This window comes from Bos grunniens, chromosome 18 (assembly GCF_055505025.1).
Source record: "Bos grunniens cultivar Pamir isolate PY7600 chromosome 18, Bosgru_T2T1.0, whole genome shotgun sequence".
Lineage (NCBI taxonomy): Eukaryota > Metazoa > Chordata > Mammalia > Artiodactyla > Bovidae > Bos > Bos grunniens.
Window position 1 is genome coordinate 19,303,288 of NC_141182.1, and position 27,916 is coordinate 19,331,203.

Here is a 27,916-nt window from a genome sequence, read left to right on the forward strand (position 1 = left end):
CTAACTGGGGATGAAGTTAGGACAAATCCAGCTCCCTCTCCTTATAACAACCCTCAGATATTCAAAGATGAATGTCTTTGACACCTACATCTTTTGTTCTCCAGCCTAAATTGAAGATACCCTCCCTCACACTTGGACAGCTAGAGGCGAACAAAATACCATCATCTGTATGTGGACTAACTGTTGCAATAGAACAGGACTTATGCAGGAAAGATTTGGGGACAGCCCTGTCATAGTTTGAATTATATTTTCAAACATAACCATAGTGCCTTCCTTGCCTGGAGTTGGTAGTATTTCTTAACTGAATGAATGTACTATAAACTAATGAGTTAATGATTCCTGAACTCATGCTTGACTTAAATCCCCAATTTTGTTCACATTTACTTCAGTTTCTGATTCTATACTTGTTTGTTTAATTTGGGGGATAGATGGCAGGACTTTACATTTGTCCCTGTTTGACTTCATGTCATTAGAGCTATCCAGTCTTCCAACATTTTCATATCGTTTCGGATACTAATTCTGTTCTTTCGTGTTTTGTCTCTCAGTATCATGTAATCTGTAGTGCTTGTGTGCTGCCAATAATCTGAGTATTTAAGTGGCATATGTTATATTTAGATTTACATAAAAATATTCATAAAATCTTTAAAAAAGATAACTTCCTGGAAGTAAATTTGCCTGGATCTGAGGGTATATGTACTTTACATTTGATAGTTATTGCTAAGTGGCCTTCTGTAGAGATTGTCAGTCTGAATCATCCTGAATATTGTCTGCACAGGCAGGACTCCTCTCATACGAGACAATTAGAGCCTGAAAGGTTATTTTGAAGAACTAGATCATAGCATGCAACTCTGATGTTATCTTATATACCTTCCAGGATTTCAAGAACAGTTTTTTGTAAAAAATTATCTAAAGTATAAGGAAAGTATTTTGATAAGTAATCTTACCTTAAGGAAGTTTTTGTGTAGTTCTTGTGTATGGTATTAATATGTTTGGTAATTGGGTTTTATAATTCTTCATTCTACCCAAGTAAATTAAAATTTTCTTCAGTAGACTTTTCTGTCTATATTAAATTCTCATTTGGGTTTAAATTATGCTCTTGTGGCTGCTGATGTTAAGCAGTACGTCAGTTAAGCAGTTTTTCTCAATTTAGTGGGTCATTCAAATTCACAGACATTTCTTGTGCTTTGGTTGTTATTGTTCACTAGTTGATTGTTATGATTGTCAACCCAAGTTTCCCCCAAGGGATTTTTCTTTTTCTGATAAATCAACAAGAGTGATAGGCAGGCTACTAATTTTATCATTCTGAATGCACTCCTGCTGTGTGTATGTGTATATACATGCATGTATATACACACACACACACACACACACATATACACATACATACATATATACATATATAAAATGGGTACTTTTGGCTTCATTTCTTTGCTCAACACAATGTCCATGTTGTTGTGTATTCTTTTTTATTGCTGTGTAATATTCCACTGTATGAACAGACTAATTTATCTCTTCTGTAGAATGCATTGTTCCAGTTTTAGGTTATTATGAATAAGGCTCCTATGAACATTTTATACGTGCCATTTGGTGAACATATTGTTCTATCTCTTTTAATATCTTTTAATCAAGATTATATTAATCTCTCAAAATTGTGTGCCAAATTTATTCCTCACTTTATTCACCTTTTCATACTTACCTTTTCCTGAGATGATAATCTCTTAAAATTTATTTAAGGTAAATGGCTTTTATTTTGGATCATGAATATAATTGTGACAAAGAAATCAGAATTTGTTGTTTGTTGTTCACTTGCTCAGTTGTGTCTGACACTTTGTGACCCCATGGACTGCACCATGCCAGGCTTCCTTGTGCTTCACTATCCTTCAGAGTTTGCTCAAACTCATGTCCACTGAGTTGGTAATGCCATCCAGCCATCTCATCCTTTTGTTGCCCCCTTCTCCTCTGGTCTTCACTCTTTTCCAGCATCAGAGTCTTTTTCAGTGAGTCAGCTCCTCACATCAGGTGGCCAAAGTATTGGAGCTTTAGCATCCAATATTCCAGTGAATATTCAGGGTTGAGTTCCTTTAGGATTGACTGGTTTGATCTCCTTGCTGTCCAAGAGACTCTCAAGAGTCCTCTCCAACACCACAGTTCGAAGGCATCAATTCTTCAGCACTCAGCCTTCTTTATGGTCAAACTCTCACATTCATACATGACGACTAGAAGAACCTATAGCTTTGACCATATGGACCTTTGTTGGCAAAGTGATGTCTCTGCTTTTTAATACACTGTCTAGGTTTGTCATAGCTTTTCTTCCAAGGAGCAAGTGTCTTTTAATTTCATGGCTTCAATCACCATATGCAGTGATTTTGGAGCCCTAGGAAATAAAGTCTGTCACTGTATCCATTGTTTCCCCATCTGTTTGTCATGAAGTGATGGGACTGGATGCCATGATCTTAGTTTTTTGAATGTTGAGTTTTAAGCCTGCTTTTTCACTCTCTTCTTTTACCTTCATCAAGAGGCTCTTTAGTTCCTCTTCACTTTCTGCCATAAGGGTGGTGTCATCTGTGTATTTGAGGTTATTGATATTCTCCTGGCAATCTTGATTCTAGCCTGGCATATCGCATGATGTTAGTTGGTATGTGATTGCTGGAGGTCAGTTGCTAAATATGGCATGTATCCTTTATCTGCATAGAATTATATAGGGTTGTCCTATTCCTAAAAATTGATATTTGAACTCCCTCCCCCCAAAGTCTTTGACAGAAGATAACCATTATTTCCAATTCCAGTGCCCTGCATATTCCTAATCTTTGGAGCCCTCTCCTAGCATCACCAGCAGAGTTGTCACAGCGGCTCTTCCGTTTGGCCCTTCGGTACTGCCAGGCAGCCTTAGTTAAGGCCATTTTCTGTTTTTGTTATTATCACTGCTAACTGTATATAGATTAGATAGATAATGGTATACACGTGAATATCTTTTAAAATGAATTTGCATGCAATTATTTAATAATTACAGTTAATATGGATATATCTTTATATATAGCTGAGGAAAGAAGAGAAGCTAAAGGCAAAGGAGAAAAGGAAAGATGTACCCATTTGAATGCAGAGTTCCAAAAAGTAGCAAGGAGAGATTAAAAAAACCCTTCCTCAGTGATCAGTGCAAAGAAATAGAGGAAAAGAATAGAATGGGAAAGACTAGAGATCTATTCAAAAAAATTAGAGATACAAGGGAACATTTCATGCAAAGATGGGCATAATAAAGGACAGAAAAGGTATGGACCTAACAGAAGCAGAAGATATTAAGAGGAGGTGGCAAGAATACACAGAAGAACCATACAAAAAAGATCTTCATGACCCAGATAACCATGATGGTGTGATCACTCACCTAGAGCCAGACATCCTGGAATTGTGAAATCAAGTGGGCCTTAGGAGAATCACTATGAACAAAGCTAGAGGAGGTGAAGGAATTCCAGCTGAGCTCTTTCAAATCCTAAAAGATGATGCTGTGAAAGTGCTACACTCAATCTGCTAGCAAATTTGGAAAACTCCATAGTGGCCACAGGACTGGAAAAGGTCAGTTTTCATTCCAATCCCAAAGAAAGTCAATGCCAAACAATGTTCAAACTACTGCACAATTGTATTCATCTCACACACTAGCAAAGTAATGCTGAAAATTCTCCAAGCCAGACTTCAACAGTATATGAACCATGAACTTTCGGATGTTCAAGCTGGTTTTAGAAAAAGAGGAACCAGAGATCAAATTGCCAACATCTGCTGGATCATCAAAAAAACAAGAGAGTTCCAGAAAAACATTTACTTCTTCTTTATTGACTACACCAAAGCCTTTGACTGTGTGGATCACAATAAACTGTGGGAAATTCTTCAAGAGATGGGAATACCAGAGCACCTTACCTACCTGCTGAGAAATCTGTATGCAGGTCAAGAAGCAACAGTTAGAACCAAACCAGAAACAGAGACTGGTTCCACATTGGGAAAGGAGTACATTAAGGCTGTATATTATCACCCTGCTTATTTAATTTATTTGCAAGTACATCATGCAGAATGCCGGGCTGGATGAAGCACAAGCTAGAATCAAGATTGCTGGGGGAAATATCAATAACCTCAGATATGCAGAAGACACCACCCTTATGGTAGAAAGCAAAGAAGAACTAAAGAGCCTCTTGATGAAAGTGAAAGAGGAGAGTAAAAAAGCTGGCTTAAAACTCAACATTCAAAAAATTAAGATCACGGTATCTGGTCCCATCACTTCATGGCAAATGGATGGGGAAACAATGAAACAGAGGCAGGCTTTATTTTCTTGAGTTCCAAAATCACTACAGATGGTGACTGCAGCCGTGAAATCAAAAGACACTTGTTCTTTGGAAGAAAAACTATGACCAACCTAGACAGCACATTAAAAAGCAGAGATGTTACTTTACCGACAAAGGTCCATCTAGTCAAAGCTATGGTTTTTCCAGTAGTCATGTATGAGTATGAGATTTGGACTATAAAGAAGGCTGAGTGCCAAAGAATTGATACTTTTGAACTGTGGTGTTGGAGAAGACTCTTGAGAGTCCCTTGGACAGCAAGGAGATCCAACCAGTCCATCCTAAAGGAAATCAGTCCGGAATATTCATTGGAAGGACTGATGTTGAAGCTGAAACTCCAATACTTTGGCCACTTGATGCAAAGAACTGACTCATTGGAAAAGACCCAGATGCTGGGAAAGATTGAAGGCAGGAGAAGGGGACGACAGAGGATGAGATGGTTGGATGGCATCACCGACTCGATGGACATGAGTTTGAGTCAACTGCAGGAGTTGGTGATGGACAGGGAGGCCTGGCGTGCTGCAGTCTGTGGGGTCACAAAGAGTCGGACACAATTGAGTGACTGAACTGAACTGTAATATTAGAATTAGTTTTCTGTAGTCGATGTGTGTGTTGTAGTTTGGAAACTTTTGCGAGTGACTAAGAAGTTTTACCTTTCACAGTAGCTCTCATATGTGGTATTTGGAGATATTTGAATGGCAACATAATAAAAAATACTAGTAAATAGCCTTTCTTTTACTATATGACTTGGTTAAACACACGGTTATTCAGTTTAATTTTGAATTAAAATATTCCATTTGATCACATTATGAGACAGTTAAGATATAGTTTTTATAATGCAGTCTTCTCCCTCTCCAACTGTGAAAAAAAGTTAAAAAGCATCATTTATATGTAATTAATTCAGTATTATTTCCTTCTTTCTTAAAAAATAAAAAGGACCCTTTCTTTGTGCATACAATGTAAAACTTTTCTTATTTTCTACTTTGGTTTCTAAAAAATCCACTCTGGGCACATTGCTTCTGCTAATACATAGCTTTATCAGGTAGGACTCCTGAGTGTCTTGTTGGCTTCCATGGATGCATTGAACTTCCCATCAAAACACTTTCCAGACTGACTTTATTCTACATTTGCTTGATCATTGTCTGTGAATATCTTATGAAAATCACTGACTGTAAGATTTAAAGTAGTCTTTGTATCAACAAGTATGCCAGGATTATTGCATTTATATTTCAAAAATGTTTTAAGTGTTTGCTTCACTAATATTATTGCTATTTATCTCTGGCTTTCTGCATCATTCATTTGTCTATAGCTTTCTCTGTTTTTTTTCTTTGTATATATGTGTTAAATGAACATATATATGTTTTTAAAAACTGATACATATACCTAACCAGACTTTTTCCAATATGTGTTCCATGAAATATATTGATCTGGGATGCTAAGTAGAGTGACATAAAAGATGTTATCAAGTAAATTTACTGTATTTCTCTTTGAGAGATCACATTGCATATTAGCATATAAAGATTCTGGGGTGATGCAGTAAATAAGTCTAGGACACTTCCCCACACACAGGGGTGTTCCGGGGATACCAATCTGGGAAATCCTGCAAAAAAACTCAGTACTAAGTTTTCTTGACATATGATTAAAAGTGGTTAAATTTTCAAGAATTTAAAGCACTTAGTGGGACTGTATTTGAGAGTGTATTATTTTGCAGAAATTACATTTTGAAATATAACAATAATTTGGTTTTGGTATGATCTTTCTACTTTCTGTCTGTTCAGTTGCTCGGTTGTGTCTGACTGTTTGCAACCCCATGGACTGCAACATGCCAGGCTACCCTGTCCATCACCAACTCCTGGAGCTTGCTCAAACTCATGTCAATTGAGTCAGTAATGCCATCAACCATCTCATCCTCTGTTACCCCTTCTCCTCCTGCTTTCAGTCTTTCTAAGCATCAGGGTCTTTTCCAATGAGTAAGTTCTTTGCATCAAGTGACCAGAATATTGGAGTTCAGCTTCAGCATCAGTCCTACCAATGAATATTCAGGACTGATGTCCTTTGGGATTGACTGGTTTGTTCTCATTCAGACCATGGGACTCTCAAGAGTTTTCTCCAATACCATAGTTCAAAAGCATCAATTCTTTGGCACTCAGCTTTCTTTATAGTCCAACTCTCACATCCATGCATCAGTTCAGTTCAGTCGCTCAGTCATGTCCAACTCTTTGTGACCTCACGGACTGCAGCATGCCAAGCTTCCCTGTCCATCACCAACTCCTGGAGCTTACTCAAACTCATGTCATTGAATCAGTGATGCCATCCAACCATCTCATCCTCTGTCGTCCCCTTCTCCTCCTGCCTTCAATCTTTCCCAGCATCGGGGTCTTTTGAAATAAGTCAGTTCTTATTAGATGGCCAAAGTTTTGGAGTTTCAGCTTCAGCATCAGTCCTTCCAACGAATATTCAGGACTGATTTCCTTTAGGATGGACTGGTTGGATCTCCTTGCTGTCCAAGAGACTCTCAAGAGTCTTCTCTAACACCACTGTTCAAAAGCATCAGTTCTTCGGTGCTCAGGTGTCTTTATAGCCCCACTCTCACATCCATACATGACTGTTGAAAAAACCATAGCTTTGACTGGATGGACCTTTGTCAGCAAAGTAATGTCTCTGCTTTTTAATATGCTGTCTAGGTTGATCATAACTTTTCTTCCAAGGAGCAAGTGTCTTTTAATTTCATGACTGCAGTCACCATCTGCAGTGATTTTGGAGCCCCCCCCAAAATCAATTCTGTCACTGTTTCCATGTTTCCCCATCCATTTGCCATGAAGTGATGGGACCGGATGCCGTGATCTTAGTTTTTTGAATGTTGAGTTTTAAGCCAGCTTTTTACTCTTCTCTTTCACTTTCATCAAGAGGCTTTCTACTTTCTATGGCCTTAATGAATTTGTAAGACTACTGTGAAAATGCTGCTTTTTTGTTGGAAAGGGATTGTTGTTATTGCTGTCATTATTTGCTTGATTGTTTCTCTTTTATAAGAATTTCCTTTTATCTTTTTTTAAAAATACGTTTACTGTTTCAGAGAGTGTGACACAGGAAAGGAGGCCTCCCAAACTTGCATTTATGTCAAGAGGTGTTGGGGACAAAGGTTCATTCAGTCATAATAAACCAAAGGCTACAGGTATGGGTTAATAAAATACAGTTCTTAGTTATTTATATGATTTTTGATTTGGCATAGATTAAAAAATGTTGAAAAGTATTACTTCTTAATGTATATGTATATTTTCTTCTTTCAGATATTTTTAGTAGTTTACTAAACAAGTTTATAGATGGTTGCTTAAGCCAAGACTTCCCAACCTTTTTTAATTAATGAAAAATTTCCTGTGAGGACCTGTATCTTTTTCTGGTTCATATAAGCTGATTTTTGGAATTCCCTACTTGCAACATTTGTATATATAGCTTATGTGTGGCTCAGTCACTTAGTCATGTCTGACTCTTTGCAACCCTTATGGACTGTAGCCCTCCAGGCTTTTCCGTGCATGGAATTCTTCAGGCAAGAATACATTTCCGTTCTCCATGGGATCTTTCTGACCCAGGGATCAAACCCCGGTCTCCTGCATTGCAGGTGGATTCTTTACTATTTGAGCCACCAGGGAAGCCCCTATATATAGTTTATAGTTTCACTGTACAAAATAATCTTTTATGGGTAATGTTATGTAGGATAAAGTATACTAGAGATTATGTGGATTTTGCTAATAGAATTGGCACAAGTTAAATTCCAAACTGCTAAGCAAAAGTCTTTGTCTTTCTCCCAGAAACTCCCTCACAGTACATGTAGAGTTCTTTTTTTTTTTTTAATTTTTTTTTTTTACATGTAGAGTTCTTAGTTGTTTTTTGTTTAGCTTCCACATAGGTCATAGATTTATTAGGTGATAGTTATACAAGCCAAACAGCTCATTTAAAAGGTGGCAAGAACTGTTCTAAACCCAGATATAGATTAGGAAAAGATTATTTTTTCCTTGGTTTCAGTTCAATAAAAAGAAATTTTATGCTAAGAAATATTTTATGTGCCATTGGACCCTGAGAGACTTTGAATTAAATAAAATACATAGTCTGTAGTATTTTTTATGTTAACTTATGAATCTAGATAGGTAGTTCAACTTGCTGCTCTCACTTAAATGTAAATAGTCTAAAGATTTTAAGACACATGTGCTACTTTTGTTGCAGCAGATTTTAGTTATAGGAATGAAGTATAGAGTTATCTGCTTTAAATTGAAAAAGAAATCAGATTTATATGGGTTCTAAAGACACCACTGCTCTCAACTATAGCATGTCCTCTTAGTACTAGGACAGGGGAATGTCTTGCCTTGTCTGTAACATAGCTGTACTAATGTTTTCTTACATTTAGTAAGTCTAATGCATAAGCAATAATACTGCTTCACTTTTCCAGAGACATGAAGAAACCCAGCAAGGGATTTGTTGACTAACAATTCCAAAATAGTTAAATCTTAAATCTTTAAACTTAATAAGTGCAATTGATTTATATACATTTGAAGAACTTTTGAGGGCAGCTGTTTTAGAATAAGAGGTTATATTTGTGAATGAAGAGATTTGTCAGATGAAACTGGGGAATGATGATTTTTGACATTTGGAAAAAAGCCATAGTACATGAGGTGATTTTTTTTTTAAGTAATTTTTTTTTTAAAGGTAGGCTTTTCTTTTATATTGTCTACTCTTATATTGTCTCCTGCACTGAACAATCTTTTTGATGTTGCAAAAATGGTTACCAACTTTTTCAAAGCTGAAGACACTAATAAGATATATTGTGTTTGCATACATTTGTTGGTTGTATAATTGTGACACCATATGCATATTAATTTCTCTTATGGAAAAACTTTCACACCATATTGGCTTTATTTTTAAAAGAAACTTTTCTTGTTCCATAGGATCTACCTCAGACCCTGGAACTAGAAACAGATCTGAATTATTTTATACCTTAAATGGGTCTTCTGTTGACTCACAACCACAATCCAAATCAAAAAATTCATGGTACATTGATGAAGGTAATCTATAATTTTAGTTTGGTTTTTTTTTTAATGATTCTGTCCTTTTAACTTACCAGATAAAAAATAGCTTTTCACCAATATATGTAGTTTTTGGAAACAAAATGAGTAGACCATAAAACTTTCTTTATTGATAGTGCTGAATTAAAATACTGTACACAGTTTGAATGACACTGCTATTAAGGTTATTGCAATATTTAGAAAATGTATCAGCAGCGTGTTTTCTTCACTTCACTCATCTGTTTAAGGTAGAAGATCTCTAGAATCAATTGAATTGTTTAAAGACTTCTTGCTGTCTTGATATTCTTAAACACTGCTTTTAAAAAACCCTACGTTCCCTTGGTTCCAGGACATCACTTTCTTCTGGTTTATTCTTTTGTTGTTGTTGTTGTTGTGCATCTGTTCAACAAATATTTGTTGAATGCTTTCTGTGTTCCAGAAACAGATGTAGAATTTCAATTTTGATGAGCATAATAAAAGCATATGGTGCATCCTTAAATTAGAAAATAGAAATAATTTAGTTGTAAAAGAACATTGTTTCTATCATTGTTTTACTTATATAGTTTAAAAGCTATTCTCTGCAACATTTGATTCATTTATTTAAAAAAAAAAAAAAAACAAAGCAAATACTGAGTATTTTCTTAGTGGCTGTGAATCCAGCCATGGAAAAGACTAACAAAGTTCCTGGTTATAGGCAGCTTATATTCTAGTTATGATAGACAATAAATGTATAGACACATAAGATAATAATCAACTGTGACATGTGCCATGAAGGAGACACACAAGGTGATAGTGGCTGGTAGGAAGCTGGCTCCCAGAGGGTGGTTTGGAAAAGATTCTTTGAGGAAATGATATTTACGTGAGATCTGGATGGTATGAATGAACCTACCAGAGAAAGAGCTTGAGAGGAGCATTCTAGGCAGAGGAAATAGCAAAGGACCTGAAGTGAGACATTTTTATATTTGGGGCACAGGAAGTAGGGGCAGGCAGGGTAAGCAAGGAGAAGAGGTGTATGAAACGAATCTGGAGAGGAGGTAGGAGCCAGATCATCTAGAACCTAATAAGCATTGGTGAGAGGCTTAGTATTTATTAAAAGAATACTGGAAAGCCATTGAAGGTTTTAAACAGGGGAATGACCCAAGATCACATAAGATCTTTAAATTTTAAAAAGATCTCAGTAGTTGTTGTGTGGTAATTAGATTGGTAAGTAGAGGGCCGAGAGACCAGGTAACACTGGCTGCAGTGTGAGAGATGATGGTGGCCTCGACTATGGAGATGGTGGTAGAGGGTAAGAGTGTTGGACACACTGGGGATATATTTTGGAGACAGAAACAAGACTTTGCTTTATGGAACTGAGTGTTGGGCTTGGAGGGTTGAGAGTTTGGAAAAGAAAAGAATAACTTTAAAATAGATTAAATATCATGAGTAAAGAATCTTAAATGAGTTAAAGTGTTAAGTATAGTAAACACCCTCGTGGTCTCTACTCACTTTAAGAAAAAGAACACAGTATCATTCCCTTTGAAATCCCCTTGGCACCTCTTCCTAGTGTCACCCCTTGCACTCTCCTCTGAGCTACCATCATCTTTAATTTAGTGTTTATCATTCTCTTGGTTTTCATGATCTCTTTATGAGTTTGTCTATCTAAATAGCATACTGTTAGTTCTGCATGGTTTTGAGTTTTATATGCAAGGAATCAGACTGCATGGATATCATGTTATTGTCTTCCAAGTTGTAGTATGTGATTAAGATTTATTAATTTTCATTGCTGTATATCATTCCATTCCATTTCATTGCTATGAAATATTTAAATATACCACAATGTAATTATCTATTCAGCCATTGATGGACTTTTGGATTGATTTTATTTTCTTGCTATATTAACAACTCTGCTATTAACATTCTTATCCATGTCTAGGGTATGTTCCTAGGAGTGGAATTACTATATGTGCATGGAATATGCACATCTTTCCTTTACTAAATAATGCCAAAGTGTTTCCCAGCATAGTTATGCCAATTCACACTCACATCAGCTTTGTGTAAGGGTATCATTTACTTGTCATTCTCACCAACAGTTAATGTTCTAAGATCTTTGCCTTTTGAAATGATACCTTGTGTTGGTTTTGACTTTCTTTTATTGTGTTTCCTAATAACAAAAATCTTTTCATTGATTTGTTGGTGATTTAAGTTTCTTTTTCTATGAGTTGCCTTTACGAGTCTTTCTTGGAAAGAGAAATTTTTTCTGGTCTTTCTTAAAAAAATTGATTTATAGACCCTTTTCAAGTACTAATTCTTTGTCAGAAATAAGGATTACAAATATTTTCTCCTTATTTGTGGCTCTTATTTTTATTCTTGCTACAGTGCTTTTTATTGAACAGGTAGCTCTCAATATTATTGTGGTCATACTTGTCAGTCTTTCCCTTTATGATTTTGTATACTCACGGTTAAGATATTTTTCTCTACCCTAAAGTCACAAAGAACATTCTTCTTTATTCTCTTCCAAAGTTTGTAGTTTTGCCTTTGATGTCTTTAAGCCATTTGGAAATGGTTTTTGTGTAGAGTATGACAGAGGAGTTTCAATTTAATTTTTTTAAAAATATGGATAATTGATAATCTCAGCACTGTTTATTAAGATGTTTGTTCTTTCAACACTGATTGGCAGTGCCTGCTTGGCAATTACGTTAGTGATTTTAATGAAGCAGCTTTTGACTTTGGTCTTTTAATTCATTGATTTCTGTTTTTGTGTTTATTCTTTCTCCTTGACTACTTTTTGCGAGGTTATTCTGTTGTTTATCTAACTTCCTAGGTTCTATGCTGAGTTTATTAAAATTACCTTACCTTTTTGCTAAAATGAACTAAGTTTATACACTTCATTTATAAGTATTACTTTAGTTGTATTCCACCAGTGTTCATTTTTTCTCTTCCTTTTTTCCTTTATTTTAAAAACTTACTTTATTCTTTCTTCTCTGATTCATTAGTTAGAAGCATCTTTCTTAAATTTTTTGCTGTCTTTTATATTAGTTTTTGTAACTTGATTATATTTTGGACAAAGAATGTAACTTATACAGTTCCAATCAATGATATATTTTTTTGGTTTGAGTAATTGGGAACCATTCACTGAGGCAGAAAAATTTGGAGGCGGGGAAGGAGAATCAAGAGCGCTGTCTTAGAGACAGTAAGTTTGCAATGCTTATGAGGATCATACTAGAAGAGGTCTGGTGGGCAGTTGGACTTATGTATGTACATTTAAAGATGTAGGGCATATTTAGTATTCTTGAATACATTTATCTAATTAAGAATAATTTTTTATAGTTGCTGAAGACCCTGCAAAATCGCTTACAGAGATTCCTCCAGACTTTGGGCATGCTTCACCACCACTGCAACCTCCTTCCATGAACTCACTCTCCAGCGAGAACAGATTTCATTCTTTACCGTTTAGTCTGACAAAGATGCCCAACACCAACGGAAGTATTAGCCACAGTCCACTCTCTCTGTCAGTTCAATCTGTGATGGGCGAGCTGAACAATGCCCCTGTGCAGGAGAGTCCACCCTTGGCCGTATCTTCTGGTAACTCACATGGCCTGGAAGTGGGCTCGTTGGCTGAGGTCAAGGAGAATCCTCCTTTCTACGGGGTAATCCGCTGGATTGGTCAGCCACCAGGCCTCAATGAAGTACTAGCCGGACTGGAACTGGTAATTTAATTTGACCTAAAAATTATATTTCTTTTCCATCTGGGGTTTTGTACAGATTTTTCCTTATTATATTTTTTTTGTGTGAAATATTTTATTTGTCAAAAAGCCATCACTAGAGAAAAATTTTATTACGAATTGCCTGACTTCCTTTGCCACCTGTTAAGCATCTGATCATCTTGTTCCATATGTTAGTTTGATGTATGTTCAAGGAATGAAGATAGATTTTTAGGCTAATGTGTTTAGGCTCATTATATTAAACAGAATACGGTAAGGAAAGCAAATTTTAATCAGTTTTTCTTTTTCTTTTTTTTCTTAACCTTCCTTATACAATCAGTTCCAATGTTTATATCATTGACTTTAAGATTAATCACCATTTTTAGTGACATTTTGAAATCTTTGGTTGTGGGAAGGATTTTGGAAATTAGAATATTGCTTGACATTTCATAATCAGGAAAGAGAATTTGAGTACACTTAGGTTTTATTTAAAAATATTTATTTTTTAATTTGTTGGTTTGCAGGCTAGTGAATGCTAATTTTTCTTTTTGAGTGGTTAAAATAAATAGCTTCTTTTGCCCTTCTCTCCCTACTAGTTTTAATGCTTTTGGAAATGGTGCAGGAAAGTCAGTGAACCAGGGAAGGTTTAAGCATGTATTCAAAAGAGAAATACATTGAGGATTTTATGCTGGAATAAGGCATTAATTTCTCAAATTGAAAGGGCTGAAACACTAGTCAACCCCCTTTTTGTGATAAAGTTCTCAGGACAGGTGTGACAAGGGAGTTCTAAGGAAACGTTAACTTAGTTAACCCTAAGGTAAATAGGTCTTAGTTCTTTGTATATGTCTTTGCAAGATGCAGAATAATGCATGTCTAAGCTTCTTTTTTTTTCCAGGAAGATGAATGTGCGGGTTGTACAGATGGAACATTCAGGGGCACTCGCTATTTCACCTGTGCCCTTAAGAAGGCACTGTTTGTTAAACTGAAGAGCTGCAGACCCGACTCGAGGTTTGCGTCCCTGCAGCCAGTTTCCAATCAGATCGAACGCTGTAACTCTTTAGGTATTTGCCTGCCTTTCATTTATTTACTAATCTGAAATGACTCTAGTTCTAATCTCATGTCATTTTGCAGTAGATAGTAGTAACAGTGTTTCTTTGTTTCTTGCCAGTGTTCATCAGGCTTTTAAATCAGAAAAAAAAAAAGTGATTATTTGGTCTATAAGAAAGTTACATTTATTCTAAGAGGGGCCATTTAAGAAAAAGTAATAGCCAGGAAACTGTGCTTGAGACCTTAAAAATTGAGAAATAGTGGGATTTATTTTTCCCTTTCTGTTTATTACAGACATTTAATTTTCAACAGCTCAGGAGGTAGAGATGGAAATGTGGCCTTTTGTATGGCACTGATTTTCATCTCTCTTTATTGTTCAAGTACATTAGTCAGCATATCTTATCAAGAATGACTTTCTTCTCAGTGTATTGTCTAAGTACCTCAATAATCATATCTTATCAAGAAGTCAGCATTATTAGAAAAAGTAGTTTTAATTGCTTGATGAAGGGCTGATCCTCTCATCACTTATAGTAGGTGACAGTTTCCTGATACTAACCCTTTCCAGTTTTGTATCATCATGGTGAAGCATCTTGAGGGTTAAACAGGTAAAAATAGGAAAATTATTTTTATGGAAAACATGTTTTCTTACAGTAGAAATAATACTTTAAAATTTTTTGTTTTCTTTTCCAACTTGAAAAATGAAACATCTTCAGACAAAATATTTGGGAAACAAAATATTTTGCTTGGCAAAGATGCTTTTTTACATTGCTTGATACTCTAAAGTGTTTTTTAAATGGTGGAAGAAGTAAGGTTGAAAATGAATGTTAGCATTTTTTATAAGCCAGGCTGAATAATAATTAACCAAAACCTACCTTTAGCTTAGTTTTAAATTGGGTAATAAATTGTGTGTCAAAATACAAAAAGATATTTTTAAGTGAGGGAATATGTATGGGAATATATACTATATTAGCTTGAAAGAGTTGTTTTCATTTTTATCTTTGCAGCATTTGGAGGGTACTTAAGTGAAGTAGTAGAAGAAAATACTCCACCAAAAATGGAAAAAGAAGGTTTAGAGATAATGATTGGAAAGAAGAAAGGTATCCAGGGTCATTACAATTCTTGTTACTTAGACTCTACCTTATTCTGGTAAGTTTAAAATTAATGCACTAGGAATATAATGCCATGGGGACGGGTATGTGTGTATGTGAGAGAGGGAGGTAGAAGGAGGGAGAGAAACGGAGGAACTGCCAGCTGGCTCTGAGTGGAGAAACTGGGGGCTCTGGGGTTCAGGACAGAAAGGGAGATTTGCATTTCACTATATGCTCCTGGGAAACTACTGAGTATTGTCTTATGTGCCTGTATCCAAAAAATGAGTACAAGAAGTCATGCAGTGAATGATGGGTAAGAGGAAATGGTGGTGTTACCGGTGGAGCAGATATTCTGAGTGTATGTGGGAAAGCAAAGGACTGAAGAGAATAAGTACAGGATCTTTGTGCACAAATTAAATAACAGGACTTGCCATAAGTCATTGACTGATTTGCGTGTTTGTTTTACTAAGTAGAGGCAATCATAAATCTGCTTTAAAGAATTATTTTCAGTAGAAGCAGTTGCCCTTGTATATGTAGTTTATTTCAAAGTTGAACAATTTAACATGGCAAAAATTTTTATGCTCTGAAGATTGAACCAAGTACACTGCTAGTTAAATTGAGAATAACCTGCCAGCTTGGTACAGCCATGTTGTAAGAAGTAGGAAGTTAATAAGATGTTAAAATTTCAAAGGCAGGAAGAAGAATAAAAGTGGAGGGCCATTTTGGGGGCAGAATATTTTCAGTCTCATTGAAGTGTTGACAAAAGCAAGAATTGATGTAATATTCTTCAGATTTTCTGATAAAACTCTGTGTTAGCCAAATTTTCTTTTTTCTTTGATGTTAGCATATAACTGCTGTTAGTCCCAATTGATTTTGACATTTAAAGTAATTTAGGTCTCTGCAAAAGGGTGTGACAAGAAAGAAGTATAATATCTAGAATGGGTTGCGTATTGGCAATGTTTTTACCCTGGGAGGTTAGTTTCCAGACTTTCTTCTCTGTTGTCTGTTTGTTAACTCAGATTTGTAGGCTTTCTTTCAGTTTTTGCAAAGAACTTTTTCCCAGTAGGTATATTTTTATCCTTTAACACTGCCAATCAATAGTTTACCTTCTTCTTCCCTCTCTCTCTCTCTTTTTTTTAAACTAAGCAGCAGTATTTCTTTCTTAAGGATTTATTTATTTATTTTATATTGTGGCTGTGGTGGGTCTTTGCTGCTGCTTGCAGGCTTTCTCTAGTTGTGACAAGCAGGGGCTCATTGCAGTGCATGGGTTTCTCATTGTGGTGGCTTCTCTTGTTGTGGAGCACAGACTCTAGGTGCACAGGTTTCTGTAGCTGCAGTGTGTGTGCTCAGTAGCGTTGGCTTGAGAGCTCTAGAGTACAGGCTCAAGAGTTGTGGCAGAGTGGCTTAGTTATTCCACCGCATATGGGATCCTCCTAGACCACGGATCAAACCGGCATCCCCTGCACTGCAAGGTGGATTCTTAACTACTGGACCAGGGAAGCACTATAGTTTACCTTCTTGATATTAGTATTCTCCTTATCCTGGGAGGATTTCTAGGCCCTAATGAGTGAGCCATAGGAAACCTGACAGGAGTTTTGGTTGCCTGTATTAATGAAAAACACTGATTTGTATGTTATGTGTTCTCTCTTGTGATTTTTCTCTTCATTTTCTTTTTAGTATGTGTTTCTCAAAAACGAGTATACTTCCAGCATGAGGAAAAGTATTCTTTTTTATTTTGCAGCTTATTTGCTTTTAGTTCCGTTCTGGATACTGTGTTACTTAGACCTAAAGAAAAGAATGACGTAGAATACTATAGTGAAACTCAAGAACTCCTGAGGACAGAAATCGTTAATCCTCTGAGAATGTAAGTAGAAGATATGTAGTTATTTTTCCCTTTAGATGGTGTCTTATTGGCTGCTTCTTGGTACAGTAATTAATTTATCCTCTGCCTTCATTTAATGATAAATGGGAGAGAATTACTTCTCTTGATGAAGTATTAACTTTTAAAAAGACTTTTGGCCCTTCTTTAACATCTGACCAAAGTGTGGCACATAGTGCATGCCATGAAATGTTGAAACCATTTGGTAGTATACACTCAGTAAAGGTGCTATAAGGCACCTGGGACTTTTACCTTCTCCAACACAATTCCTAAAAAGTTCCCTGATAGCTCAGCTGGTGAAGAATCTATCTGCAATGTAGGAGACCCTGGTTCAATTCCTGGGTTGGGAAGATCCCCTGAAGGGATAGGCTTCCCACTCCAGTATTCATGGGCTTCCCTGGTGGCTCAGATGGTAAAGAATCTGCCTGCAATGCAGGAGACGTGGGTTTGATCTCTGGGTTGGGAAGATCCCCTGAAGAAGGGCATGGCAGCCCACTCCAATATTCTTGTCTGGAGAATCCCCATTGACAGAGGAGCCTGGTGGGCTATAGTCCATGGAATTGCACAGAGTCAGACACGACTGAGTGACTGAGCACAGTCATACTTATTAGACTACTTGGTATGATCTGGCTTCTTAAACTTAATTTTATCTGAATGAATAGCAGCAAGGGAAATATTTTATTTATGCAGTAGTGAATATTTAATAGTTTTGTATGTAAAATAGATATATTTTACTGACATATTTCTTGGTTAAAGGAAGATATTTGGATCTCCCTCCACCTCCCTTAAAAAGGTGATGTTTTTGATCGTTTCCTAGTTTAAGAATTAAAAATATGTCTTTCTTTGGCCACAAGAGCAATTTGTAGTGGTAGAAGTACAAGACGTCTAGTAAGAGCTTTTGAAAGCGGTAGGAGGAAGGTGAGATGATGTCACATTATAAAATTTAAACTATGAAGAATCAGGGCTGTAGATCACAAAATAAATCTGTTCTTTCAGGAACACAGAGAGAAAACTATGTAAAGTCCATATTAAGCTACACTTAAATTTTGTGACATATTTTTCTTAACAATGGAAATTAATAAATATCTTGATATAAGATTGCAAAATGCAGAACACTGAAATATAATGAGCATTCAGAAAGACCTATTATATAACATGACTAGGAAGGTATATTTATAGGTGAATAGTTTTTCCACTTGTATCTTTTGTTTACCTTAAATTCTATTATGATAAAAAAACTGTAGTTTTCACTTGAGATAATTATGAGTCTTGATTTTTACATCATTTTATATTATATTTGTATAAATACAAATTTTTAAAATACTATCTATTCCTTTCCCCAGTGATTGATACTAGAACAAGACAGATTAAATCCAAAATTAAGGCATGTGACCACTTCCTTATTTCCTTCTAAAACACCATAAGTCCATTAATAAACATTCTTCGAATATTGTTGTCCAACTCGTTAAGAATCATGGTTAATTAAACTTTGTCACCCTGTCCACAGCAAGAGACTTGTCAAATGCCCTGTTTTGATCAAGATTCTTTTTGTCTACAGCAGTCAAATCTAGGTTATAGCTGACTAGTTTTACTTGGGACTGAACCTGTGCCTTCTCCATTTAAAGCTTCTCACAGGCAGATACCCTGTTTTTTTAAATCTTACTCATTTTTGTATTCTTGGTGACCAAAAGGTTAGATTACTGTGTAAGTGGTAGGTGCTCAATATGTGTTGGCTGCAAAGAGCTAATGAGTGAGTTTCCTGTATTCAGACAAAGATGAGAGAAAATGTAATTATGATAATTGGTTTGACTGCAGATTTTAGAATTTCAGTTTCTTATCATTGCCCTTTTCCATTTCCCCTGGTAGCTGTTTCATCCTTTAGTATTAAAAGGACCTTCTCTCAAAATTGTATATTCTATTTTGTAAAATAAATATTTTAATTCTTTAAGGACATAGAGAAAACAGTCATCATAAATTAAAATTATTTTTTCTTTTATTACTGTATAATAGTTATATCAAAAATTTTTAAACCTCAAGAAGAAGCTTATAATTGTATTTTTTAAAAATACTTATAAGCATGTTGATTTGTGACACTAGTTTATATAAGAAATACATGATTATTAAAATGTGTTATGTCCATTGTAAACCAACAATATACTTCAATAAAATGTTATATTAATATGTATGCTAGAATTAATAGTTTTTTACTAACAGATATGGTTATGTATGTGCAACAAAGATTATGAAACTGAGGAAGATACTTGAAAAAGTTGAGGCTGCATCAGGATTTACCTCTGAAGAAAAAGGTGACTGTTTTAATTTATAGGATTTGCTTTAAAAATAACTTGAAGGCATAAATGCTAAATTATTGGCTGAAATGTTATGTCTGTGTCGTTTTGGGGGTTTTATTTTAAAATATAATTTTTTCTTTGTGATATACAATTTTCTTCCCTATTTATAAATACTTTGTCTCTTCTAAAATGAGTGATATGTGAAATAATGAACCCCTTTAATAAGCTGACTGGTTTTAGTATATTATGAATACATACAGAGAGTTTCCTTCCAGCAGTGATACTCGGAGTTTTTTTCTTTTCGTTGGTGAAGAGTTGTGCTGAATTACCCACAATTCCCACTTAGCTTTCCTTATTATTAGGTGAGTTACAAATGACTGATTAGGATTTAAGATTATGGTCAGAGACAATGTTTAATCTCTTCATTAGCTAATGAATTTCCTCAGAGGTTCAACTACTGACTTTGAATGTGTTAACAGTATATTGTAACCAACTATAATATTTACAGTCTTGATAATTATTTAAATAACAGAAAAAATAAGATCATACTTAAGTTCCCCTATAATTATTTCCCTATATATGAATTATTATTTAAAATGCAATAAAGTTATAACAAACTTGGCACATAATACTTTCTCATAACATTTAAATATCCTTTGTATTTTTTTTTGTTAGGAAAACTTGAGAACTATTCTTTTAATTGAAATAATATTGATTATGAAATTCTATATAGGAATATAACTGTTTTAAATAAAAATAGAATGGTTTAAAAATTTTGTCTGTGATTTATTTGATTTTTTATCTTCTACTAGATCCTGAAGAATTCCTGAATATCCTGTTTCATCATATTTTAAGAGTAGAACCATTGTTAAAAATCAGGTAATTTTAAATTGTTACATAAGCATTGGAAAAAAAGAACAATCCTCATTTCCACTGCCATCATTCAGTAAAATTGATTTTCTTAGTGATTACTTAATATTGTATTTGTTTAATGATCCTAATATGCTAGGTTCCTACACTGCAAATTAATTTAAATCAGTCTTCTCAATAGTATCATACTTAACTGGAAGATCAAATCCAATATAAATTTATGCTTTTAATTTTAACCCCAGTAATATAAGTCATTTTCTTATAAAACTGTATATAGATATATTTGTAATTTAAATTAATGAACCCTTTAAAGAGAATCTTATTTGAATTCAGTCAAACATGATGGGAGCACTGTTTCTGGCTACACCACTCAATGAATTTAGCTTCAAATCAGCTCTTTTGTTCCCAGTTTTATAGCTTGGTCTTTTCCCTGGCATCTTGAATGAAAGTCTTGAATCTCATGCAGTGAAGTTCTTCATGAGATATTCTAAGTGGATGAATTTTCCAGGTTGAATGCTGGACCTTTTGACATTTTAGTCTGGGTTATTTTGTTGAAGAATCTTGCTAATATGCTATTTCAGTTGCTAAGTCATGTCTGACTCTGGAACCCCATAACTGCAGCATACCAGACTTCCCTGTCCCCCACTGTCTCCTGGAGTATGCTCAAATTCATGTCCATTGAGTTTGGTGGTGCTATCTAACCATCTCTCTGCTGCCCTCTTCTCCTTTTGCCTCAGCCTTTCCCAGCCTCAGGGACTTTTCCAGTGAGTCGACTCTTCTCATCAGGTGGTCAAAATATTGGAGTTTCGGCTTCAGCATTAGTCCTTCCAGTGAATATTCAGGGTTGATTTCCTTTAGAATTGACTGTTTTGATCTCCTTGCTGTCCAGGGGACTCTTCAGGAGTCTTCTCAGCACCACAGTTCAGGATCATCTCAAAAGCATCAATTCTTCAGTGCTCAGCTTTCTTTGTGGTTCAGATTTCACATCTGTACATGATTACCGGAAAAACCATAACTTTGACTGTATGGACCACTGTCAGTAAAGTGATGTCTCTGCTTTTCATTACACTGTCTAGGTTTGTCATAGCTTTCCTTCAGGGAACAAGCATCTTTTAATTTCGTGGTTGCAGTCACTATCTTCAGTGATTTTGGAGCCCAAGAAAAGAAAATCTGTAACAGCTTCCACATTTTCCCCTCTGTTTGCTATGAAGTGATGGGATCGGATGCCATGATCTTAGTTTTTTGAATATTGAGTTTTAAGCCAGCTTTTTCGCTCTCCTGTTTCACCGTCATCAAGAGAGTCTTTAGTCCCTCATTACTTTCTATCAATAGATTGGTATTACCTGCATATCTGAGGTTGTTGATTGATGCTTTTGAACTGTTGGAGAAGACTCTTGAGAGTCCCTTGGACTACAAGGAGATCCAACCAGTCCATCCTAAAGGAAATCAGCCCTGAATATTCATTGGAAGGACTGATGCTGAAGCTGAAACTCCAATACTTTGGCCACCTGATGCAGAGAACTGATTCATTTAAAAAGACCCTGATGCTGGGAAAGATTGGAGGCAGGAGGAAAAGGGAGCAACAGAGGATGAGATGGTTGGATGGCATCACCGACTCAATGGATATGAATTTGAGTAAGCTCCAGGAGTTGGTGATGGACAGGGAGGCCTAGCATGCTACAGTCCCTGGGGTTGCAGAATTGGACACTACTGAGCGACTGAACTGAACTGAGGTTGTTGATACTTCTGACAATCTTGATTCCAACTTGTGATTCATCTAGCTCAGTATTTTGCATAATGTACTCTGCATATAAGTTAAATAAGTAGGGGACAATATACAGCCTTGTACTCCTTTCTCTATTTAAGCCAGTCTGTTGTTCCATATTCAGTTCTAACTATTGCTTCTTGACCTGCATACAGGTTTCTCAGGAGAGGGGTAAAGTGGTCTGATATATCCATCTGTTTGAGAATTTTTCACAGTTTGTTGTGATCCACACAGTCACAGGTTTTAGCATGGTCAATGAAGCAGACATAAATGTTTTTCTGGAATTCCCTTGCTTTCTCTATGGGCCAGCAAATGTTGGCATTTTGATCTCTGGTTCTTCTGCCTTTTCTAAATCCAGCTTGTACATGTTGAAGTTCTTGATTCACATACTGTTGAAACTGCTTGAAGGATTTTGAGCATAACCTTACCAGCATGTGAAATGAGTGCAATTATAAGTAGTTTGAACATTCTTTGGCATTGCCTTTCTTTGGGACTGGAATGAAAACTGACCTTTTCCAGTCCTGTGGCCACTGCTGAATTTTCCAAATTTGCTGGCATATTGAGTGTAGCACTTTAACAGCATCATCTTTTGGGATTTGAAATAGCTCAGCTGGAATCCATCACTTCTATTAGCTTTGATTGTACAAACACTATCTAAGATCCACATGATTTCACACTCCAGATGTCTGGAGTGATCACACCATCTTGGTTGTCCAGGTCATTAAGACCTTTTGTATAGTTCTTCTTTGGGATGGTTTTGGTCACCACTTCGTGTACAGTGTTACAAACTCCGTCCATAGTTCTTCAGGCATTCTGTTTACCAGATCTAATCCCTTAAATCGTCACCTCCACTATATAATCATAATGGATTTGACTTAGGTCATACTTGAATGACCTAGTGGTTTTCCCTACTTTTCTTCAGTTTAAGCCTGAATTTTGCAATAAGGAGCTGGTGATCAGAGCCATAGTCAGCTCCAGGTCTTGTTTTTGCTGACAGCATAGAGCTTCTCCATCTTTGGCTGCAAAGAATTTAATCAGTCTGATTTCAGTATTGACCATCTGATGATGTCCATGTGTAGAGTCATCTCTTGTGTTGTTGGAAAAGGGTGTTTGCTGTAACTAGTGTGTTCCCTTGACAAAACTCTGTTAGCCTTTGCCCTGCTTCATCTTGTACCCTAATGCCAAACTTGCCTGTTAACTCTAAGCTGTCTCTTGACTTTCTCCTTTTGCATTACAATTGCCTATGATGAAAAGGACATCTTTTTTTGGTGTTAGTTCTGTCTTGTAGGTCTTCATTGAACCGTTCGACTTCAGCCTCTTTGGCATTACTGCTTGGGGCATAGACTTGGATTACTGTGATGTTAAATAGTTTGCCTTGGAAATGAGCTGAGATCATTCTGTCATTTTTGAGGTTGCACTTCCTTAAAAGCTAACACAGACAAGGATTCTTACTCATCTCAATGTCTCAAGTGATTTTCTTTGATGCCAATGTTTAGTTAATGAGAAAAAGAAAGGAAGGAAGGGTTGATGGACAATACTGCAGTTATAATTTGATAATGTTTTGGAAGTTCTGGCTAATGAAATAAGACAGGATATATTTATCATCTCTTCAAATATGGTGATAACTATATGTATACCTGGGCTTCCCAGGTGGTGCTAGTGGTAAAGAACCTGCCTGCCAATGCAGAATATATAAGAGATGCAGGTTTGACCCCTGGCTTGGGAAGATCCCCTGGAGGGGGGCATGGCAACCCACTCCAGTATTCTTGCCTGGAGAATCCCATGGACAGAGGAGCCTGGCAGACTAGAGTCCATAAGGTCACAAGAGTAGGACATGACTGAAGTGACTTAACCTGCACATATGTATACCTAGAAAATCCTAGAGAATTGTTTAGAAACTGTAGTATTAATACAAAAATTTGTAATTTGGCCGTGTAGAATAAAATCATGGAGAAATCAATTGTATTTGTTTATCAGTAGCAAATATGAAGAAAGGATAATTTCATGCTTCATGAAAGTATAAAATTCTAAGAAATCAACTTTATTGAGATAGATTTTTTAAAAAGTTGTCCAGAGCTAAAAAGTGATTTGATTAATTAATGAGAAAGATTATATTTAAGTATAAAGATTAAATAAGTTTAACATGTTAATTTTTACAAAATAATTTGTACATCATCAAGATCTTAACTTTTCCCCCACTTTGGAATGCTGTAAAACAATTTTAGAAATCTCTACAAGATGTGAAAACATTGTAGTGTTTTTAAAAAACAATTCTATTATAAGCTATAAAGATAGCACAACAGACATTAAAGCAGTATGATACTGGCACACAATTAGAAACTGAATAGATAGAACTGAAGACAAAGCCCAGATGTAGAATTAACTGTATGTGGTATTTCAGTATGTCAACCTTCAAATACAAATTAGGAAGGAAATATATTTAATACATAATGTAGGAAATTTAGCAGGCAATTTGGGAGGAAAAAAAATCACTTTTGTTTTTCATCTTGAAGAGTTAAGGTTCAGATGATTAAAACAGTTTTGTTTTGTTTTTTTTTCCCCATAGCCCATTGGGGAGGTAATACATTCCTGGTAATAACACAGGATGAATACTGCAGTGATTCTCAGAGTGGGTGAGGAGGGGTCAGGTACATATAGAAATATATCTCAGTGTCTAAGGTATTGTGGAGTTTCAAGAGGGCCCTGGGAAGCTCTGCCTCTCCTCCCCCTTCAGCAGCCCCTTCATATTGAGAATCACTTAAGATTATAAAAATATGAAAAAAGATACTTTAAAGGTTAGCAGTTTTCTCCCGAGTGTCATTCTTCACCTCCATAGACCCATCTTTCTGAATGAGGGAGAGTCAGCTGATGCAACAGATGAGTACCTTAGAGACTATTCTAAAATGATATTCTTAGTATGAAATATTTTTAAATGGTGAAGAGAATAAAGAAGGAATTAGATACCTATGGAGGACAAGTATAGATTTAATAACAAAGAAAAATAAAAAAAGATGAAATTATCATAAATAGAATAAAAAAACTATATAGTTTATATATGTGTGTATATGTATGTGTGTGTGTGTAGTTTATATATGTATGGTTTATACATATGTGTGTGTGTTTGTGTTCAGTCATGTCTGACTCTGCAACTCCATGGACTATAGCCCACCAGACTCCTTTATCCATGGAATTTTCCAGGCATGAAAACTAGAGTGGGTTGCCATTTCCTACTTGAGTATAGCCATATAGATATGGCTGGGAGAGGATACCTCACTGAATGCAGTATGCACAACTAAGGAGAGAATTGCTCATTTACAAGGTAGATCTGAAGAAATTACCTAGAATGTAGCCCAAAGGGACAGAGTTATAAAAAATAAAGGATAACAAGGAAGAAAAGAGACATGACAGACAAATTCCAATTGTAGTTCTCACAGGAATCACTAGAGATTAGGGAAGCAGCAATAGTTTGAGAGATAATAACTGAAGATTTTACAGAACTTCTGACAAACTTAAATTATAAGAAAAAAGATGCACAAAATTCCTGAGCAGAAAGAACCAGGACTAAATTACCAGTCAGAGACTTATTACATAAAACCAAATTTAGAATAAGGGAATGTTATGCAAGAAACAAGGAAGTCAAGCAAGAAATTGGTAAATGTAGGTATATCAAGCTTTCATACTTAAAAACAGTAGCAATGACTAATTGTGTTGGGGGTGCTAGCATGAAACTGAAGTTATAGCCACCAAGGGGAGAATCTAGTGGATGGAGGTGAAGCACTCCAGGAAAAATAATGGAAAAAATCAGTATCAGGAAGCAGATATAAGGGAATATTCAGGTTGTACTATTGAGTACCTCTTACTATAGAACCATAAAACTGGGGATTCTTCTTTTATTTTTTAAATGTTTGATTGAAGTATAATTGCTTTACAGTGTTGTGTTGGTTTCTGCCATACAACGTGAATCAACTGTGTGTGTGTCCTAAGTCACTCAGTCATGTCTGACTCTTTGTGATCCTATTGGCTGTAGCCCACCAGTCTCTTCTGTCCATGGGATTCTCCAGGCAAGATACTGGAGTGGGTTGACATGCCCTCCTCCAGGGGATCGTCCTATATAATCAGCTATATGTATACATATATCCCCTCCTTGAGTCTCCCTCCCACTCTTTCCACCACCACCCACCCCTCTCAGTCATCACAGAACATCAGGTTGAGCTCCCTGTATTATACAGCAACTTCCGAACTGGGAATTCTTATTACATGGATATGTTATATTCCATATTACTAGATAATCCAGAATCTGTAAAAAATTTTAGTCAACTACCCACTATGTGTTACAAAGATAGACCTACAAACCCATGAATACTTTTATTTCCTCCCTAGACATCTGTTTTCTTTTAAAGTTAATACAACATTTGTATCCTTCTGCTCTTAGTTTTTTTTGGGGGGGAGGGCAGTGATAAACAGAAATGTAAGGTGTGTGGTTTTGTACAATACCATCAATTTTGCTCTAATTCTTATATATGTGTTTCTCAGTGATGAGCTAATCACCCTCAGTTCAATTCAGTTCAGTCGCTCAGCCGTGTCTGACTCTTTTCGACCCCATGAATCACAGCACGCCAGGCCTCCCTGTCCATCACCAACTCCCGGAGTTGACTCAGACTCATGTCCATCGAGTCAGTGATGCCATCCAGCCATCTCATCCTCTGTCGTCCCCTTCTCCTCCTGCCCCCAATCCCTCCCAGCATCAGAGTCTTTTCCAATGAGTCAACTCTTCACATGAGGTGGCCAAAGTATTGGAGTTTCAGCTTTAGCATCATTCCTTCCAAAGAAATCCCAGGGCTGATCTCCTTCAGAATGGACTGGTTGGATCTCCTTGCAGTCCAAGGGACTCTCAAGAGTCTTCTCCAACACCACAGTTCAAAAGCATCAATTCTTCAGCGCTTAGCTTTCTTCACAGTCCAACTCTCACATCCATACATGACCACAGGAAAAACCATAGCCTTGACTAGACGGATCTTTGTTGCCAAAGTAATGTCTTTGCTTTTCAATATGCTATCTAGGTTGGTCATAACTTTTCTTCCAAGGAGTAAGTGTCTTTTAATTTCATGGCTGCAGTCACCATCTGCAGTGATTTTGGAGCCCCCCAAAAATAAAGTCTGATACTGTTTCCACTGTTTCCTCATCTATTTCCCATGAAGTGATGGGACCGGATGCCATGATCTTCGTTTTCTGAATGTTGAGCTTTAAGCCAACTTTTTCACTCTCCACTTCCACTTTCATCAAGAGGCTTTTTAGTTCTTCTTCACTTTCTGCCATAAAGGTGGTGTCATTTGCATATCTGAGGTTATTGATATTTCTCCCGGCAATCTTGATTCCAGCTTGTGCTTCTTCCGGCCCAGCGTTTCTCATGATGTACTCTGCATATAAGTTAAATAAGCAGGGTGACAATATATAGCCTTGACGTATTCCTTTTCCTATTTGGAACCAGTCTGTTGTTCCATGTCCAGTTCTAACTGTTGCTTCCTGACCTGCATATAGGTTTCTCCAGAGGCAGGTCAGGTGGTCTGGTATTCCCATCTCTTTGAGAATTTTCCACAGTTATTGTGATCCACACAGTCAAAGGCTTTGGCATAGTCAATAAAGCAGAAATAGATGTTTTTCTGGAACTCTCTTGGTTTCTCCATGATCCAGCGGGTGTTGGCAATTTGATCTCTGGTTTCTCTGCCTTTTCTAAAACCAGCTTGAACATCTGGAAGTTCACGGTTCATGTATTGCTGAAGACTGGCTTGGAGAATTTTGAGCATTACTTTACTAGTGTATGAGATGAGTGCAATTGTGTGGTAGTTTGAGCATTCTTTGGCATTGCCTTTCTTTGGGATTGGAATGAAAACTGACCTTTTCTAGTCCTGTGGCCACT

The 27,916-nt window shown here is 36.3% G+C and overlaps 1 protein-coding gene across 33 annotated transcripts in view; it reads left to right on the forward strand.

Moving 5' to 3' along the window:
- CYLD (CYLD lysine 63 deubiquitinase) overlaps window positions 1-27,916 on the forward strand; it is a 72,200-nt gene that overhangs the window by 32,072 nt on the left and 12,212 nt on the right. For 13 of the 33 annotated variants that reach the window (XM_086349497.1, XM_086349521.1, XM_086349500.1 and 10 more), the window contains 8 exons: window positions 7,396-7,494; window positions 9,260-9,376; window positions 12,686-13,065; window positions 13,955-14,120; window positions 15,111-15,252; window positions 16,936-17,058; window positions 19,288-19,379; window positions 20,177-20,243. In XM_086349497.1, coding sequence (XP_086205623.1) covers window positions 7,396-7,494; window positions 9,260-9,376; window positions 12,686-13,065; window positions 13,955-14,120; window positions 15,111-15,252; window positions 16,936-17,058; window positions 19,288-19,379; window positions 20,177-20,243 — 1,186 coding nt within the window. The remainder of the gene's footprint in view (window positions 1-7,395; window positions 7,495-9,259; window positions 9,377-12,685; window positions 13,066-13,954; window positions 14,121-15,110; window positions 15,253-16,935; window positions 17,059-19,287; window positions 19,380-20,176; window positions 20,244-27,916) is intronic. The other 20 variants (XM_086349505.1, XM_086349508.1, XM_086349503.1 and 17 more) reach the window with 2 other exon arrangements.